At 43.6% G+C, this 19,464-nt stretch overlaps 1 protein-coding gene across 1 annotated transcript in view; it reads left to right on the top strand.

Annotated features, from left to right (window-relative positions):
* Positions 1–19,464, top strand: part of LOC140075741 (uncharacterized) — a 73,107-nt gene that overhangs the window by 22,164 nt on the left and 31,479 nt on the right. Inside the window, exons 3-9 of the mRNA XM_072122011.1 lie at positions 4,149–4,442; positions 4,710–4,811; positions 6,359–6,472; positions 6,504–6,968; positions 8,276–8,629; positions 8,805–9,176; positions 13,831–14,124. Of these exons, the coding sequence (XP_071978112.1) occupies positions 4,149–4,442; positions 4,710–4,811; positions 6,359–6,472; positions 6,504–6,968; positions 8,276–8,629; positions 8,805–9,176; positions 13,831–14,124 (1,995 nt within the window). The remainder of the gene's footprint in view (positions 1–4,148; positions 4,443–4,709; positions 4,812–6,358; positions 6,473–6,503; positions 6,969–8,275; positions 8,630–8,804; positions 9,177–13,830; positions 14,125–19,464) is intronic.

Genomic DNA, 19,464 nt, shown 5'->3' with positions numbered 1-19,464 from the left:
TCAAGTCCCAAACATGCTTTAAACATTGGGCACATTTCCCTACCCATCTGGAGGAGTTCACAGAAAGTGCATGGCCGACGATCATGCCCTGTGCCGCGATTCACTAAGATCGTGCGTGCCCCCGATATCCTGCATGTGTCGCTTCCCGGCTCAGGTCCCTGGAGTTCACCTTCTTCTTCCTGGTGCATGTAAGTGCATTGTCCGTGTAGAATGTGCTGTGCCGCGATTCACTAAGATCGTGCCCCCGATATCCTGCATGTGCCGCTTCCCCGCTCAGGTCCCTGGAGTTCACCTTCTTCTTCCTGGTGCATGTAAGTGCATTGTCCGTGTATAATGCGCTGTGCGGGGAGTCACTAAGATCCTGCGCCCGATATCCTGCATGTGTCTCTTCCCCGCTCAGGTCCCAGGAGTTCACCTTCTTCTTCCTGGTGCATGTAAGTGCATTGTCCGTGTATAATGCCCTGTGCCGCGATTCACTAAGATCGTGCCCCCGATATCCTGCATGTGTCGCTTCCCGGCTCAGGTCCCTGGAGTTCACCTTCTTCTTCCTGGTGCATGTAAGTGCATTGTCCGTGTAGAATGTGCTGTGCCGCGATTCACTAAGATCGTGCCCCCGATATCCTGCATGTGCCGCTTCCCCGCTCAGGTCCCTGGAGTTCACCTTCTTCCTGGTGCATGTAAGTGCATTGTCCGTGTATAATGCCCTGTGCCGCGATTCACTAAGATCGTGCCCCCGATATCCTGCATGTGTCGCTTCCCGGCTCAGGTCCCTGGAGTTCACCTTCTTCTTCCTGGTGCATGTAAGTGCATTGTCCGTGTATAATGCGCTGTGCGGGGAGTCACTAAGATCCTGCGCCTGATATCCTGCATGTGTCGCTTCCCGCTCAGGTCCCCGGAGTTCACCTTCTTCTTCCTGGTGCATGTAAGTGCATTGTCCGTGTATAATGTGCTGTGCGGGGAGTCACTAAGATCGTGTACCCGATATCCTGCATGTGTCGCTTCCCCGCTCAGGTCCCCGGAGTTCACCTTCTTCTTCCTGGTGCATGTAAGTGCATTGTCCGTGTATAATGCCCTGTGCATAGAGTCACTAATATCCTGCGCCCGATATCCTGCATGTGTCGCTTCCCCGCTCAGGTCCCTGGAGTTCACCTTCTTCTTCCTGGTGCATGTAGGTGCATTGTCCGTGTATAATGCACTGTGCATAGAGTCACTAATATCCTGCGCCCGATATCCTCCATGTGTCGCTTCCCCGCTCAGGTCCCTGGAGTTCACCTTCTTCTTCCTGGTGCATGTAGGTGCATTGTCCGTGTATAATGCGCTGTGCGGGGAGTCACTAAGATCCTGCGCCCGATTTCCTGCATGTGTCTCTTCCCCGCTCAGGTCCCAGGAGTTCACCTTCTTCTTCCTGGTGCATGTAAGTGCATTGTCCGTGTATAATGTGCTGTGCGGGGAGTCACTAAGATCCTGCGTCCGATATCCTGCATGTGTCTCTTCCCCGCTCAGGTCCCCGGAGTTCACCTTCTTCCTGGTGCATGTAAGTGCATTGTCCGTGTATAATGCGCTGTGCGGGGAGTCACTAAGATCGTGCTCCCGATATCCTGCATGTGTCGCTTCCCCGCTCAGGTCCCTGGAGTTCACTTTCTTCTTCCTGGTGCATGTAAGTGCATCGTCCGTGTATAATGCGCTGTGCGGGGAGTCACTAAGATCCTGCGCCCGATTTCCTGCATGTGTCTCTTCCCCGGTAAGGTCCCAGGAGTTCACCTTCTTCTTCCTGGTGCATGTAAGTGCATTGTCCGTGTATATTGCGCTGTGCGGGGAGTCACTAAGATCGTGCTCCCGATATCCTGCATGTGCCGCTTCCCCGCTCAGGTCCCTGGAGTTCACCTTCTTCTTCCTGGTGCATGTAAGTGCATTGTCCTTGTATAATGCCCTGTGCCGCGATTCACTAAGATCGTGCCCCCGATATCCTGCATGTGTCGCTTCCCGGCTCAGGTCCCTGGAGTTCACCTTCTTCTTCCTGGTGCATGTAAGTGCATTGTCCGTGTATAATGCGCTGTGCGGGGAGTCACTAAGATCCTGCGCCTGATATCCTGCATGTGTCGCTTCCCGCTCAGGTCCCCGGAGTTCACCTTCTTCTTCCTGGTGCATGTAAGTGCATTGTCCGTGTATAATGTGCTGTGTGGGGAGTCACTAAGATCGTGTACCCGATATCCTGCATGTGTCGCTTCCCCGCTCAGGTCCCCGGAGTTCACCTTCTTCTTCCTGGTGCATGTAAGTGCATTGTCCGTGTATAATGCCCTGTGCATAGAGTCACTAATATCCTGCGCCCGATATCCTGCATGTGTCGCTTCCCCGCTCAGGTCCCTGGAGTTCACCTTCTTCTTCCTGGTGCATGTAGGTGCATTGTCCGTGTATAATGCACTGTGCATAGAGTCACTAATATCCTGCGCCCGATATCCTCCATGTGTCGCTTCCCCGCTCAGGTCCCTGGAGTTCACCTTCTTCTTCCTGGTGCATGTAGGTGCATTGTCCGTGTATAATGCGCTGTGCGGGGAGTCACTAAGATCCTGCGCCCGATTTCCTGCATGTGTCTCTTCCCCGCTCAGGTCCCAGGAGTTCACCTTCTTCTTCCTGGTGCATGTAAGTGCATTGTCCGTGTATAATGTGCTGTGCGGGGAGTCACTAAGATCCTGCGTCCGATATCCTGCATGTGTCTCTTCCCCGCTCAGGTCCCCGGAGTTCACCTTCTTCTTCCTGGTGCATGTAAGTGCATTGTCCGTGTATAATGCGCTGTGCGGGGAGTCACTAAGATCGTGCTCCCGATATCCTGCATGTGTCGCTTCCCCGCTCAGGTCCCTGGAGTTCACTTTCTTCTTCCTGGTGCATGTAAGTGCATCGTCCGTGTATAATGCGCTGTGCGGGGAGTCACTAAGATCCTGCGCCCGATTTCCTGCATGTGTCTCTTCCCCGGTAAGGTCCCAGGAGTTCACCTTCTTCTTCCTGGTGCATGTAAGTGCATTGTCCGTGTATAATGCGCTGTGCGGGGAGTCACTAAGATCGTGCTCCCGATATCCTGCATGTGTCGCTTCCCCGCTCAGGTCCCTGGAGTTCACTTTCTTCTTCCTGGTGCATGTAAGTGCATCGTCCGTGTATAATGCGCTGTGCGGGGAGTCACTAAGATCGTGCTCCCGATATCCTGCATGTGTCGCTTCCCCGCTCAGGTCCCCGGAGTTCACCTTCTTCTTCCTGGTGCATGTAAGTGCATTGTCCGTGTATAATGCACTGTGCAGGGAGTCACTAAGATCCTGCGCCCGATTTCCTGCATGTGTCGCTTCCCCGCTCAGGTCCCCGGAGTTCACCTTCTTCTTCCTGGTGCATGTAAGTTCATTGTCCGTGTATAATGCGCTGTGTGGGGGGTCACTAAGATCCTGCGCCCGATTTCCTGCATGTGTCTCTTCCCCGCTCAGGTCCCAGGAGTTCACCTTCTTCTTCCTGGTGCATGTAAGTGCATTGTCCGTGTATAATGCGCTGTGCGAGGAGTCACTAAGATCGTGCTCCCGATATCCTGCATGTGTCGCTTCCCCGCTCAGGTCCCTGGAGTTCACTTTCTTCTTCCTGGTGCATGTAAGTGCATCGTCCGTGTATAATGCGCTGTGCGGGGAGTCACTAAGATCGTGCTCCCGATATCCTGCATGTGTCGCTTCCCCACTCAGGTCTCCGGAGTTCACCTTCTTCCCGTTGCATCTTCTTCCCGTTGCATGTAAGTGCTTGACCTTGCGACACAATATGAATGTTAAATCCTGCGCTCAGTCCGATTCAGTTGATGGCCCGCCCCCGATTTCTGTCGCATGAAAATAGCGCAGCTGCACCAAAATCCGATCGTGTGCGACACAATATCTGTCACAGCCTTGCAAAACCCGAAAACGTTGGAAAGTCCGATGAAAGTGCGTCCGCGGACCCTTAGTAAGTAAGCCCCATTGTGTCCGTCTTACCTTCCCCCCTACCACAGGGTAATATTCCTTCTCATTACCACTGACCTGTGTGAGTAGGAGGACCCTATACTGGATGGGTTGTTGCCTTTCCTTGATGCCCTCCATTATATACAATCTCCAGAACCTTTGATTGTTTTTTTAATCTTTCCCTTACAGCTCGTCCGTCCATCTCAGCCCTAGAGAAAGTTATTGAAGGTGATAAGCAGAACAAGATCCTGTGCTCGGTGACTGGGTTTTACCCTGCACAGATCACGGTGCGGATGATAAAGGATGGCTCAGACGTCAGCAGCTCTCTCATACATGAGCGTCAGAAGAATCAGGACAACACTTTCTCCATCACCAGCTCACTGATATTACCGTCCACAGACAGACCAAAATCCATATCATGTAAAGTCCACCATGAATCTCTAATGGCGCCTGTACACAAAGAAACCCAGCTCCTGTATTCTGGTGAGGGGGGTCTTTTCATTCATTTATAGTAACTGATGTTTTGGTTCCATCTTAAATGGTCACTTTTCATCAAAGATCTCAATTCTGCAAGCGAATATAAGAAACTTGATACTAAATCTCACTTCCGACTCTCAGGGCTAAATAAATTCCATGTATATGTTGTACGTATCGTAACTACGGACTTCTAAGCTACAGAATGGTTGCAAAATAGTAACAATGATAATGCAGGAGAATATAACAGGACACTTTCTCTCTTATCTCTTCCAGAGGATGGTGACAGCGCTGGTCTGCTGGTGGGGGTGATCGCCGGAGTCATCATATTAATCGTCATATTGGGCGTTATTATGTTTATATACAAGAAGAAACGTGGTACGTTACAGCCACTCCACAATGAATGTAAAGGGGACCTGCATTCTGTTGTCTTAAGCTCCATTGAAAACCTTGGGCGAAAAGTCATCCGTGCAGAGTGTTTGCACTGGAAAAATAACAGACCTTATTATAGTCAATGCTGTCCTAGGGCCGTTGTTGGTGTCAAGGATGTCAGGCTTCCAAAACCGCGCAGAACAATTCAAAAGACAGCCGTGTGATTGTAGCCTAAACGAGTTGGGAGTGGCCAAACCCCCCGACTTGATTAATTGGAGCTGCAATGGTTTTTCAAACTTTTTGAAAGACAGAATTTTGTCTTAAAAGGTCTATGACCTGCAGATTCTCTAAAATGAAATAACCAAATGCTCTTAGGCTCCATGTCCATAGATCCGTCATTTTCATATCTTGCATTTCTAAAGGTTAAGAAGCCCAAAACAGTAACTTGTATTAAATGGCTTAAAGGGTTATTCTCATCTGGGCATTTACATTCAATTGTATTAATCTGCCATATATAAACATTTCTTCAGTTAGATGTTATTAAAAATGTTTTTACCTGGATGAAGATAATTTCTCATAAATGTAATCATATGGTCCCTTAGAAACAAGACGGTGTCTTTGGATACGGCCACCTCTGCTGGATGGATTTCACAAATAAACAAAAAGTTTTTGTATATGAAATGTCCGGGAGTTACTGCAGGTCCTACAGCCATCCTGTGGTAATGATCGCTGAAGCCAGGGGCTCAGTCAGGACTCAATATCGCATGTCTGGCCACCGCTGCTAAAATGTGAGGTGGTCGTATCCGAGGAAGCCATCTCATTTCTAAGGGAAAACATGGCTACATTTATGAGAAATTATCTTCACACAGGAATATTTTTTTTAATAACATCCAATTGAAGAAATGTTTATATACGGCAGATTAATGAAATGAAATGTAAATGCCCAGATGGGAAAACCCCTTTAAGCTTAGATTTTTACTATGGCTCGTGAGGTACAGAAGTACAACAGAATGTGTACGGCTCCACCTTTGTTGGATTGAGATGAGAATAAGGCACATTATATAATGCATTAATATTTTATGCAGATGCATTAGATGTAAACTTCAGGGCCAATATAAGTCAATGGGGCTCATTTAGTAAGGGTCTACGGACCGCGATTCAGTCGGGTTTTTCTGTTTTGCACCGAATTGTCCCGGGTTTTTGGCGCACGCGATCGGATTGTGGAGCAATGGCACCAGCTTGCACACAACAGAAATCGGGGGGTGTGGACATCGGACAACCCGACGGATTCGGAAAAACTGTGGAATTTAAAAAACGAAATGTGTCGCAAGATCACACACTCACATGCACCAGGAAGAAGCAGGTGAACTCCGAGGACCTCAGCGCAGCAGCGACACAGGAAGGATATCAGGCGCACAACCTTAGTGAATGCTGGCAGAACCTGAATCCACGTCGGAGAACGCACTGCTGGATCGCGACTGGACTGGGTAATAAATGAGCCCCAATGTCTTTCACGTCCTGTAACATTAAAGTTCTTATGTTCTCACCCACAGGAGCACAAGTACATCAAATAACTGGCAACAAAATGATTGATGGAATGAAAACCGCCCTCCATTGTACTGCTTCCAACTGTTCTCAGAAAACCCAAGTGAAATGGATCATCAGAACATCTATGGTAGGAGATTAATGAAAGCAAACATCTCATTCCCTTCTCACTAGAAGTAATAAGTCAACTTCTTCTTCTATATAGAAGTTATGAACCTTCTCTCCGGCCTCCTATCAGCCACGGGTCATGCATCACACGTCATGTCATTTGTATAGTGACCAAAATTAAAAATATTTGTTTGTTTTCTGCAGCTAGACCTCAGTTCAGCGAGCCGGTACAATTCACCATTACCGACCAAGGAAACGTCCAGCTGGTGGTCAATTCAGGGAAATTTTACCCCAAACCTTTGCAGATCAGCTGGGAGTCTAAGAGAGGAACGTCATCCGAGAAGATTCCTTCACAAGAAGAAGTTACGGAGAATCCTGATGCCACGTTTAACCTGACCAGCAAATGTACAGTGTCGGGAGAAACCTTCAAGGATCCAACATGGAAAGTCATAATTACTTGGAAACATGAATCCATGGACGTTCTTCAATCCATAGAGCTCTCTGCAAAAGGTGATCAAAGAGTTCATGCAGTGTCCATCACTTATATAACAGCTGTCAGTATTAAGCAGTGAGGGGGAACCTTTTAGAGCCTGAGTGCCCAAACTTCAACCAAAAGCCACTTATTTATTGCAAAGTGCCAGCACATTGTAGGGAGATATTGTAGGAAGAGTCCGGTCTGGTGAACTTCATGCTGGGGTGATGGCCTGGGTGCCCACAGAGAGGGCTCTGAGTGCCGCCTCTGGCACCCGTGCCGTAGGTTCGCCACCACTGGTATAGAGCTTTGGCGGCAAAACTATGGCACTTCAAGCTTATTTGTGGCCATACCTGCCATTTCCCGAGCACAGAGTTCATCAGTCGTGACTTAATGCATCCTTCTGCAGTCCCTCTGCCCTACTTACAGTGACCGATCCTGGGCTGCCAGCGGGACACGAGGTGTGGACAGGGAGGGATCATCATCAGTCGTATTGGAGCGACTGTACGATTCTTCCTGTTTTGGTGGGAAGCTCCAATGATAATCTAGATTTCTCATTATTTCAACTGTATTGGTGTCTTCGGGTCGGGGTCAATAAGGGGTAGAGGTCCTAAAATAATGCTGTTTTGCAGCCCAGCCTATTGTGCTTGTTTTTATGCGCTGATTTGCCCATTGACATGAATGCGTCAGTCAAAACACTGGAGCGCACACATGCAGATTCCTGACGCGGGAGAGAATCAGCTACAGTCGTGTGCTCTGTAGGGGCATAAAGGGGCATTATTATTAACTGGGGGTTTTCCTATGAAGAGGCAACAAAACGAATATTGGGGCTTATTTACTAAGGGTGGTAGCATGCACTTTCATCGCACTGCTCGGCTTTGACAGGTATTTAGCAAGTGTCTGCGCCGGGATTTTGGCGCATGTGATCGATTTTTAGCATAGTTGCACTGCTTTCATGCAACACCAATTGGGTGGGCGTGTCATTGGACAGTCCGACTGATTCAAGCGCAGGATTTACTTTTCAAATTGTGTTGCAAGCCTAAGCACTTATATGCACCACGAAAAAGATGGTGAACTCTGTCTGACCTGAGCGGGGAAAAGACACGGGGATTTCAGGCGCATGATCTTAGTGAATCACGGCACAGCGCATTATACACGCACAATGCACTTTCGGTGAATTCAGCGGCCGCGTAGGTAAATAAGCCCCAGTCTGTTGGGCGCTATTCTGCAATAAGACTCAGTTTTATTCTTCCATTCCTCTGCAAACTAGTCGTCCATCTTTTATATTTTCAGTTTTAAAAAAATTTTTTTTGAGTTTCTTATAGTTACAACTTTTTTTTTGCAGATCTTCCATGGCGTCCTCAGATCGGAGACTATATAGAAGGCGATATCCAGGATGATAAGATTCAGCTCAGGTGCTCAGTGTCAGATTATTTCCCGGATGCACTGACTGTCAGGTGGTTCCAGAAGAGAAAAGATTGTCCTGACCTAATAGAAGTTTCAGAGTCGGAGAAATATACAATTCCAAAAATCATCGAAAACAAGACGGACAAGAAAACTTTCATGGCAACTTGTCGCCTGTCTCTGAAGACATTACTAGTGACCGAGAAAGATGTGTTACTGATCTGTAGAGTGGATCACCCGAGCCTGGAGAAACCGATCGAGGCCAAGACCTCGCCAGCGGCCTACAGAGACACCGGTAAGTCACTGGTAACGTCTTGTTATTAAGAAATGATGTTTATCCAGCAAATCAATCTAAAAAATCTCAAAAAAAAATTTCCTTTTATACTGTTTTAAGGAAAACAATTGAAATTCTAACTTTTTTTGGAGTAAATTTTTTTGGTCGCTGTAATTATTTTCGAATTATTTTTCAGATGTCCAGTCTTTCTTTGTTAACAACATCCAGGGACCCCAGAAGTGGTATAATGGGGAGAAGGTGACCCTGTACTGTGCAGCCGCATATTGTACGCAGGGCACTCGGGTGATATGGATTGTAACAGGGAAAGATGGGACTGAACATGAAATCTGTGAGGATTCAGACCTGAGGAAGGATGGTGGTCACTGTGCCGGATACACGGCTCATCGAGAGAGGACGGACGCGTCCGATCTACAAGGTCTCCAGGATATCACCAGTTGTCTCGGCTTCACACCTTCTATATCTCAGCACAAGCACATCGCAATAAGCTGCAAATTCATCTGTAATGAGAGAAGCAAGAAGAAGACGTTCCAGCGCAAACAGCTGTATGGTGAGAAATACTATTATTTATGGGGAGAAATACTATTATTTATGGGGAGAAATACTATTATTTATCGTGAGAAATACTATTATTTATTGTGAGAAATACTATTATTTATTGTGAGAAATACTATTATTTATACTATTATTTATGGTGAGAAACACTATTATTTATGGGGAGAAATACTATTATTTATGGGGAGAAATACTATTATTTATCGTGGGAAATACTATTATTTATGGTGAGAAATACTATTATTTATCGTGGGAAATACTATTATTTATGGGGAGAAATACTATTATTTATGGGGAGAAATACTATTATTTATGGTGAGAAATACTATTATTTATGGGGAGAAATACTATTATTTATGGGGAGAAATACTATTATTTATCGTGAGAAATACTATTATTTATTGTGAGAAATACTATTATTTATTGTGAGAAATACTATTATTTATACTATTATTTATGGTGAGAAACACTATTATTTATGGGGAGAAATACTATTATTTATGGGGAGAAATACTATTATTTATCGTGGGAAATACTATTATTTATGGTGAGAAATACTATTATTTATCGTGGGAAATACTATTATTTATGGGGAGAAATACTATTATTTATCGTGAGAAATACTATTATTTATGGGGAGAAATACTATTATTTATCGTGAGAAATACTATTATTTATGGGGAGAAATACTATTATTTATGGGGAGAAATACTATTATTTATGGGGAGAAATACTATTATTTATCGTGAGAAATACTATTATTTATGGGGAGAAATACTATTATTTATGGGGAGAAATACTATTATTTATCGTGGGAAATACTATTATTTATGGGGAGAAATACTATTATTTATCGTGAGAAATACTATTATTTATGGGGAGAAATACTATTATTTATCGTGAGAAATACTATTATTTATGGGGAGAAATACTATTATTTATGGGGAGAAATACTATTATTTATGGGGAGAAATACTATTATTTATCGTGAGAAATACTATTATTTATGGGGAGAAATACTATTATTTATGGTGAGAAATACTATTATTTATGGGGAGAAATACTATTATTTATCGTGAGAAATACTATTATTTATGGGGAGAAATACTATTATTTATGGGGAGAAATACTATTATTTATGGGGAGAAATACTATTATTTATCGTGAGAAATACTATTATTTATGGGGAGAAATACTATTATTTATGGGGAGAAATACTATTATTTATGGGGAGAAATACTATTATTTATACTATTATTTATGGGGAGAAATACTATTATTTATGGTGAGAAATACTATTATTTATGGGGAGAAATACTATTATTTATGGGGAGAAATACTATTATTTATGGGGAGAAATACTATTATTTATCGTGGGAAATACTATTATTTATGGTGAGAAATACTATTATTTATGGGGAGAAATACTATTATTTATCGTGAGAAATACTATTATTTATGGGGAGAAATACTATTATTTATGGGGAGAAATACTATTATTTATGGGGAGAAATACTATTATTTATGGGGAGAAATACTATTATTTATGGGGAGAAATACTATTATTTATCGTGGGAAATACTATTATTTATGGTGAGAAATACTATTATTTATGGGGAGAAATACTATTATTTATCGTGAGAAATACTATTATTTATGGGGAGAAATACTATTATTTATGGGGAGAAATACTATTATTTATGGGGAGAAATACTATTATTTATCGTGAGAAATACTATTATTTATGGGGAGAAATACTATTATTTATGGGGAGAAATACTATTATTTATGGGGAGAAATACTATTATTTATCGTGGGAAATACTATTATTTATGGGGAGAAATACTATTATTTATCGTGAGAAATACTATTATTTATGGGGAGAAATACTATTATTTATCGTGAGAAATACTATTATTTATGGGGAGAAATACTATTATTTATGGGGAGAAATACTATTATTTATGGGGAGAAATACTATTATTTATGGTGAGAAACACTATTATTTATGGGGAGAAATACTATTATTTATGGGGAGAAATACTATTATTTATCGTGGGAAATACTATTATTTATGGTGAGAAATACTATTATTTATGGGGAGAAATACTATTATTTATCGTGAGAAATACTATTATTTATGGGGAGAAATACTATTATTTATGGGGAGAAATACTATTATTTATGGGGAGAAATACTATTATTTATCGTGAGAAATACTATTATTTATGGGGAGAAATACTATTATTTATGGGGAGAAATACTATTATTTATGGGGAGAAATACTATTATTTATACTATTATTTATGGGGAGAAATACTATTATTTATGGTGAGAAATACTATTATTTATGGGGAGAAATACTATTATTTATGGGGAGAAATACTATTATTTATGGGGAGAAATACTATTATTTATCGTGGGAAATACTATTATTTATGGTGAGAAATACTATTATTTATGGGGAGAAATACTATTATTTATCGTGAGAAATACTATTATTTATGGGGAGAAATACTATTATTTATGGGGAGAAATACTATTATTTATGGGGAGAAATACTATTATTTATGGGGAGAAATACTATTATTTATGGGGAGAAATACTATTATTTATCGTGGGAAATACTATTATTTATGGTGAGAAATACTATTATTTATGGGGAGAAATACTATTATTTATCGTGAGAAATACTATTATTTATGGGGAGAAATACTATTATTTATGGGGAGAAATACTATTATTTATGGGGAGAAATACTATTATTTATCGTGAGAAATACTATTATTTATGGGGAGAAATACTATTATTTATGGGGAGAAATACTATTATTTATGGGGAGAAATACTATTATTTATCGTGGGAAATACTATTATTTATTGTGAGAAATACTATTATTTATGGGGAAAAATACTATTATTTATACTATTATTTATCATGAGAAATACTATTATTTATCATGAGAAATACTATTATTTATGGGGAAAAATACTATTATTTATACTATTATTTATGGGGAGAAATACTAAATACTTGAGGCTGGAGAGGGAGCGTGAAGATGTTGTATTCTGTAAAATAAATTTCCAGTGATTTATTGATGTATATTGGCCTAGTATCGGATCAGCTGCAGGATTAAGATGATGTAGCTGCTGCCAGCCGATGATGAGACAGTAAATGTACTGGAAAGCGACTGGATGTTTTGACAACTTAGTGAGAAGATCTGTTATAAATCCAAGAAGAGATTACTGGATGTGATGGACAAAGGGTTACGTACTGCCTGACTGTGCCAAATACTCAGAAATCAGGATTATGATGAATCTACCCCTCCAGCTACTGCACCTGCACCACATGTTGTAACACAGACGGTCCCAGACAAAAGGACACCAGACTTACAGACGACTCCGAGGTACAGACGGACGTCTCTGCTCACTGTGACCTCTGGGGAAGCTCTGTGGAAATTTACTGAACAGTAGCCCTAGGCTGCAAGTATCACCTGTAAGGTGTCGGCAGTGAAGCTTTATTGTTAATCTTTGTGCCAAGGGTGCTCCTGCGACCCACATCCCAGCTTGCAGGGGCACCCGTGTCCCTCTCCGTGGTGCCCGCTCCCCCCAGCCTCACTCACCTCTCCATGCTCCTGTCCCGTCTTCCCAGCTCGCACGTCCCCGTCTCCTAGGGTGTGCGCGTGCTGGCGCTCGTAAAATAAGAGGGTCAACGAACCGCTGATTGGCGCTGCCCATTTCTAGGATTCTGATAAATGCCAGCCTTTCCAGACATTCCCCGCCGGATCTTCGTGCTCTATGCCGTCGAGAAAGCTTTGTACTTTGCCTTGTGTCTGTGATTTGATTCCCCGTTGTGACCCGTTTTACGCTTTTCTGCTGCCAGCCCTGATCTTCTGCTCTGCCTCTGACCCTGAACCTCTGCCACCTGTCTTGACCTCCAGCCTGTCCCCGACCACTACCTTGCCTTGGCTGCCACTGCGGATAAGCCGAAATTTTCAGCACAATTATTTTGCTGAAAAAGTCCCACTTAGCTTATACTCAGGTATATAAAAATAATAAAGTTAATGCTCACCCTCCGGCGTTGGCCCCCAGCGTCCTCTTCTCGCTGCAGTGCGTCTTCGTGTTCCCGGCCGGGCCGGCAGATGCTTGTGTATGCAATCTTCCGGCACAGAAACTATGACATGTGTCGCCACCTCCTGACATTATAGTTTGTGTGATGGCAGATGGCATAGATGTGCCTCTGCCGGCTCAGATGGAAATCCGCAGAGGTCATCGGGAAGAAGAGGACGCCGGGGGTCAGCGCCAGAGAGTGAGTATTCATTTTATTATTTTTATATACCCGAGTATAAGCTAAGTGGGACTTTTTCAGCCCCATAATTGTGCTGAAAATCTCGGCTTATACTCAAGTATATATGGTACTAAAATCACTAGTACTGTGCTGTGGACACTTCATTCATGAGGGGAGACTACTGGACATTTTATGGATGAGGGGAGACATTTTGCCAGTTTTTTTCTGGTAATATTAGGTGCCTCAGCTAATACTCCAGTCAGCTTATACTCGAGTATCTATGGTAACTTCCTCCTTCATTGTATATTATTATTACATATCACTGATGTAGATATTTGACTTTTGATTTATTTTTTTCACAGCAAAACCCCAAGTGTTGAACCCTATAAAATTGTCACTGACTGATTCGGGGGATGTTCAGTGCGTGTTAGACATTGAGGAATTTTATCCTTCAAATATCCAGATAAAATGGAACAATGAAGAAAAGGTGGATTTAAATAAGCAGAGTGAAAATATCAATAGTACTTACAGCGTGCACAGTGTATATACACTTCCCGGAAGCTTCTTCAGAGACCCGCAGTGTACAGTGAAGGTTTCCTGGAAACACGAGTCTATGGACGACTGGGAGTGGAGGCAGATGTCCGCCCTGGATAGAGGTACAAAGTTACAGTCAGTCCGCATCATCAGAGTTTTTATCATATATTGTGAGCCAAAACCAGGAGTGCTGACTGCACAGAGGCTCAGGTGTAATGGAAACATTTAAAGGAATCCTACCATCAGGAATCTACCTATTAAAGGGGTTTTCCCATGAAAAAAAGTGGACACTTCATGATCCTTCTGTGCTATGAGATGCTGTGTGCTGACAATGGGCTTAGATTATCAGGGTACAGGGTTTATCTACACTTTCATTTAGCTTCTGAGCATTCACTAGTATCTGACACATACAAAAGAGAGATGAAACAGATCAGAGATGAGAGATCCATGAGATGGGTATAACACACCTCACCTATAACACACATAGCTCTGCTATATACCTCCCTCTGATAAAAACTTTATCTGTCTGTAACGAGTAAGCCTCTGCACACTGCTGCTTGTCGGCAGGAAGTGCCTGTGTCTGAGCTCGTCTTGTAATGTGGGGGGGGGGGGCAGGAGGCAGAGAGCATCTGCAGTGTGCAGACAAGAGAAGCTATTCATGAGAAGAAGAATCCGCGATAGTCAAAAGATTTAAGGTCGTATCCAGGGGCAACCAAAATTGTATACACCAGGACTGACCTGATGAAGACGCCAATACGGTGTCGAAACGCGTAGTCACAGTTCTAATAAAAACTAAAAACTCAATACATTTTGGGTGTAGCGCGTCTCACTACTCGACCCCGTTTTTTCCTCCATTTCTGTACACAACATCTGGATTCACATCCAGTTCCGGGGCGAAACGCTGCAACACCACCCTAATACCTCTTTCCCGTTTTTTGTGCATACATTTTTGGCGCCTAGCTCTCGAATATCCCTTGTTTTTCTCTTCCCCTCCTCAAACCTACCGGCATAGGGCGGTTTCCACCGAACCTGTCGGCCGAAGGATTGAGCACCGTCCCCCATCGGTGGCTGCCATTTGCACATTAAACCCTTACCCCACCAACCAAAACACAATGCTCTCGTTCCTGGCTGCACGAGATGCACAAAGGGACCATCTCATCGACCAATGGATGGACCAAAGAACCACCACTGAACCAGCAACTACGAACCATTTCTCCAGAGAAGACACCAGGTCCATGACCAACCTTTTCCTGGACTTGGAAGAATCACTCAAAAAAGAATCCTCCAACAGTATTCACGCCCACTTCCTACGACTCTACCTTAAAGAGAACCTCTATCCCAAAAGCCTCCTGGTAGACATAAAATCTCCCTTTCCAAACGACCAGCCCTTCAACGAGACATGGAATGGCCATTTGGAAACCTTTACTCGAGACCTAATCAACCTCATCATACAAAAAAGATCCGATCTCCAAAAAGAAGCAACAACAAAAATTAATATAATCTCTACATTACTATTACCTTATGAAGACCACCCCGATTTTCATAACCTAGCTGCAAGCACTCACTTCCGCTCCCAACAACACGACATAAGTGAGATAAAACGGAAATGTTTGAAGCTGGACAACACACGCGACCATTTCACCCCCAACAATAACTCAGAGCATCCTGCTCCCTCATCACCCACCTCGGAACCCACACGACCTGTCCATCGAACCCACTCAGAACACAGAAACACTAATAACAAGAACAATAGAAACAACACTACCCATCATCAACGACCAACATCAACAGCAACAGCAACAAAGAAACTCGATCACCCCCGGAACAATAACCGGAGATCACCCTTCCTCCAAACCCAACCGACCAAGAACAGAACCTTCCTCAAAACCGCCATACCCACACTATCCCCCGGCAACAGGATTGTCGCCCCCACCACTCATCCAACCCAAACCCCCATACCCGATCCAATCAAAATCACCCCACCTCCCACCCTCCAAACAATACCCCTAGGCCCCATCCCCCTTAACACTTTCAAAGCTGCCGATTTGGAAGTCCACCTAGCCAAACTCCCCATCACCATTTCCATCCACACCACCCAGGATCCCACAGATCAACTTAACCTATCATTACTTTCGACCCACGATGAACCCCAATCGCCCACCCAATCTCCTCCCACACCCCCAACACCCCCTGAGATACCCTCCACCTCCAGTACCTCCTCCACCGAGTCTTTTTTAGCCCTTCCCACCCATCTCTCCAGATCCCCGAGCCTCTCCCTCTCCCCCCACACCTCCTCCCTACCCCTACTTCCCATCCTAACCAGCCCAATCAAAATAACCCAATTCTTCTCCCTGAGTCACAAAACCTCCACCTCAACAAAAAGAAAACTAGACCACGAGGCTGCCGCGGCGGAACTACTAAAAGAAGAACCAGCAGCCAAAAACACAAGAACACAATAAATACAAAAACAGTACCCAACCAACCCATCAAGATATTCAATCTCTCCAAATACGACCTCCAACCGAACGAGACCGACCTCCTATCCAAAGGTTTATCCTTCTGCCCCACCGCTCCTGCAGACGACTTCCAACTTTTCTTAGACCTCAACAGTTTCATCCGCAAACTCACTCTCAATCGACATTTCGCCATACAATCCGTCCAATCCAATACACGCATGTCCGCTACCCCATCCCCCGTATCACCCCTCCCTTCCCCCATGACCCTTGCTTCTATACCAGTCCATGTCCACCCTCCCATCCTATACCAGCCATCTACAATTTAGCCCTTGACGACCTCAAAAAACTTCCCCAAACTAACCCCGAAGGCATCAACCAAAATCTCTCTTTCACAGAAAAGAGAGCAATTAAGTCCCTCAAGAACAATGACACCATCATTATAAGACCAGCCGACAAAGGAGGTGGCATCGTAATCCAGGACCGTCCGGATTACATTGCTGAAGCATATAATATCTTATCAGATTCATCCTTTTATGAACCCCTACCAACAAACCCCTTACCAACTGACTATACCACCTACACCAAACTGATCCATGAAGCCTCCTCCCAAAATCTGCTCAGCAAAAAAGAAAAACAATTCCTCACCGTCAGCAACCCACCCCTCCCCTTTTTTTACCACTTACCCAAGATCCACAAATCCCTTACCAACCCACCCGGCCGTCCGATCATCTCTGGTATAAACTCCCTAACTTGCAACCTATCCCATTATATAGACCTCCACCTCCAACCTTTCGTCCTACAGTTACCTTCCTACCTTAAAGATTCAACCCAACTCATCAATGAACTCCTTCCATTCAATAACCCCACCGATCCCCAAAAGAACCGCAAATCCTGGTCGTTGCTAACAGCTGACGTATCGGCATTATATTCCAACATCCCACATGCCCTAGGGACCAAATCCATTGAGAACTTTCTACTATCAAACCCCAAGATGCCTCCAGCACAAACTACCTTTCTTCTCGATAGCATTAACTTCATTCTTCATCATAACTCCTTCTCTTTCGAAAATAACATATACCGCCAGGTCAAAGGTTGCGCAATGGGCACAAGATTCGCCCCATCATACGCAAATTTATACATGGGCAATTTTGAACAAAAATACATCCTTGGCCCCAACCCCTTCCATAAACATATCATTTTCTTCCGCCGGTACATAGACGATCTGTTTTTCATCTGGGAAGGCAATATGGATACAGCCACCGAATTCATTAACCACTTGAACAACAACAACATGGGCCTCAACTTCACCTACAACTTTTCTACCACACAGATTGACTTTCTGGACCTCACAATCCAACTCAGTGATACAGGCATCCTCTCCACCAGCACTCATTTTAAATCCGTCGATGTGAACAGTTATCTGGACTTCCACAGTGCACACCACACCCCATGGCTCCGCAACATCCCCTACGGACAATTCAAACGCATCCGAAAAAATTGCTCAGACACTACCACCTTCATCAACCAGGCCAATATCCTCAAACAAAGGTTCAAGGACAAACACTACCCCAAACAACTAGTACAGGATGCATACACCAAAACACTATCCCTCACCCAGAACCAATGCCTTCAACCCAGCAACCCAATCCCCACACCCCACCAACAACCGAGCAACAAAACTACCCCCCCATTCAACTTCATTACAACATATAACACCAGCCATAGCAATATCAAACGCATCCTGACCAAACACTGGCCCATCCTACTCAGTGACCCCCACCTCAAACTCTCCCTACCCGAGCGACCATCAGTTACCTTCAGACGTGCCAGAACCCTTCGTAATATTCTCGCCCCCAGCAAACTCAAAACAACTACAAAAACCCAACCTACCACTTTCCTGACACTCAAAGGATCCTATAAGTGCGGCACACCTAGATGTCTATGTTGCTCTAACATTCAGCACAAGAGAAAAACCTTCATCTCCACCACCACAGGCGAGTCCTTCGAAATTGTCTCCTTCCTCAACTGCCACTCATCTTACATCATTTACCGTCTGGAATGCCCATGCAACCTGCAGTACATTGGCAGAACCACCCAGGAATTACACATCCGTATGAATAACCACAGGTCCAACATTACAAATGGCTACCTGAAGCACAGCGTTTCGAGCCACTTCGCTCTCAAACATGGCAAGGATTTCAGCGACATCAGAATTACCCCGATCGAAGAGATACCCTCCACCACCAGCAATAGATTTCAGAGACTTCGCCAACGAGAATCATACTGGATCTACAAATTGGACACCCTTTCCCCCGCTGGCCTAAACGATATGGTTGAAACATCATTCTAATCTCGCATCTATATCACCCCTTCCCCTGGATTCCATTATGATCATTCCCGACTACACACTTACTAATAACCTTTTGTTAACATCTTTCTGTTAACCATGTTCCATATTACGTCCATGTTCCTTCACCATCTGTTTTTTGATTCCCGTACTGTATTGTACTTTCTGTATTCATTTAGATTTATTTTTCTTTTTTATTATTATTATATTTACCATTTTTTATATATATTCTTGTGTACATTTCTTTGTATTTTTTGTATCTTTTTGTATTTCTTTGCATTTTTTTGTACTTTGTGGTTTTTGTACTTTTTGTACTTTGTGTTCACACCCATATCCATATGTATAATTAAGTCATTTAAGTTCACCAACTCAAGTCCATCATATCATATTTCATATATATTCCATATATATTTCCTACCATTGATGCCATCGTCACCCATCTATTCACTTATCTAATAACTTATCCAATATCCTCAATACCTAATATTCATTCATTATGATTCATCCCGATTCTCCCAATACAACTAAACGGCTTCATCTATCTATAGACCTACATTCCACTCTATGCCATACAATTCATTATCTATTCCTACCCCTTCATCCCCTTTTATAACCCAAGTACTCAATGACCTTCCCTACAGAACATTATCACCATTAAA

This window comes from Engystomops pustulosus, chromosome 8 (assembly GCF_040894005.1).
Source record: "Engystomops pustulosus chromosome 8, aEngPut4.maternal, whole genome shotgun sequence".
Lineage (NCBI taxonomy): Eukaryota > Metazoa > Chordata > Amphibia > Anura > Leptodactylidae > Engystomops > Engystomops pustulosus.
Note: the sequence above shows the minus strand (reverse complement) of the source record. Positions and strands in the feature narration are given on the sequence as shown.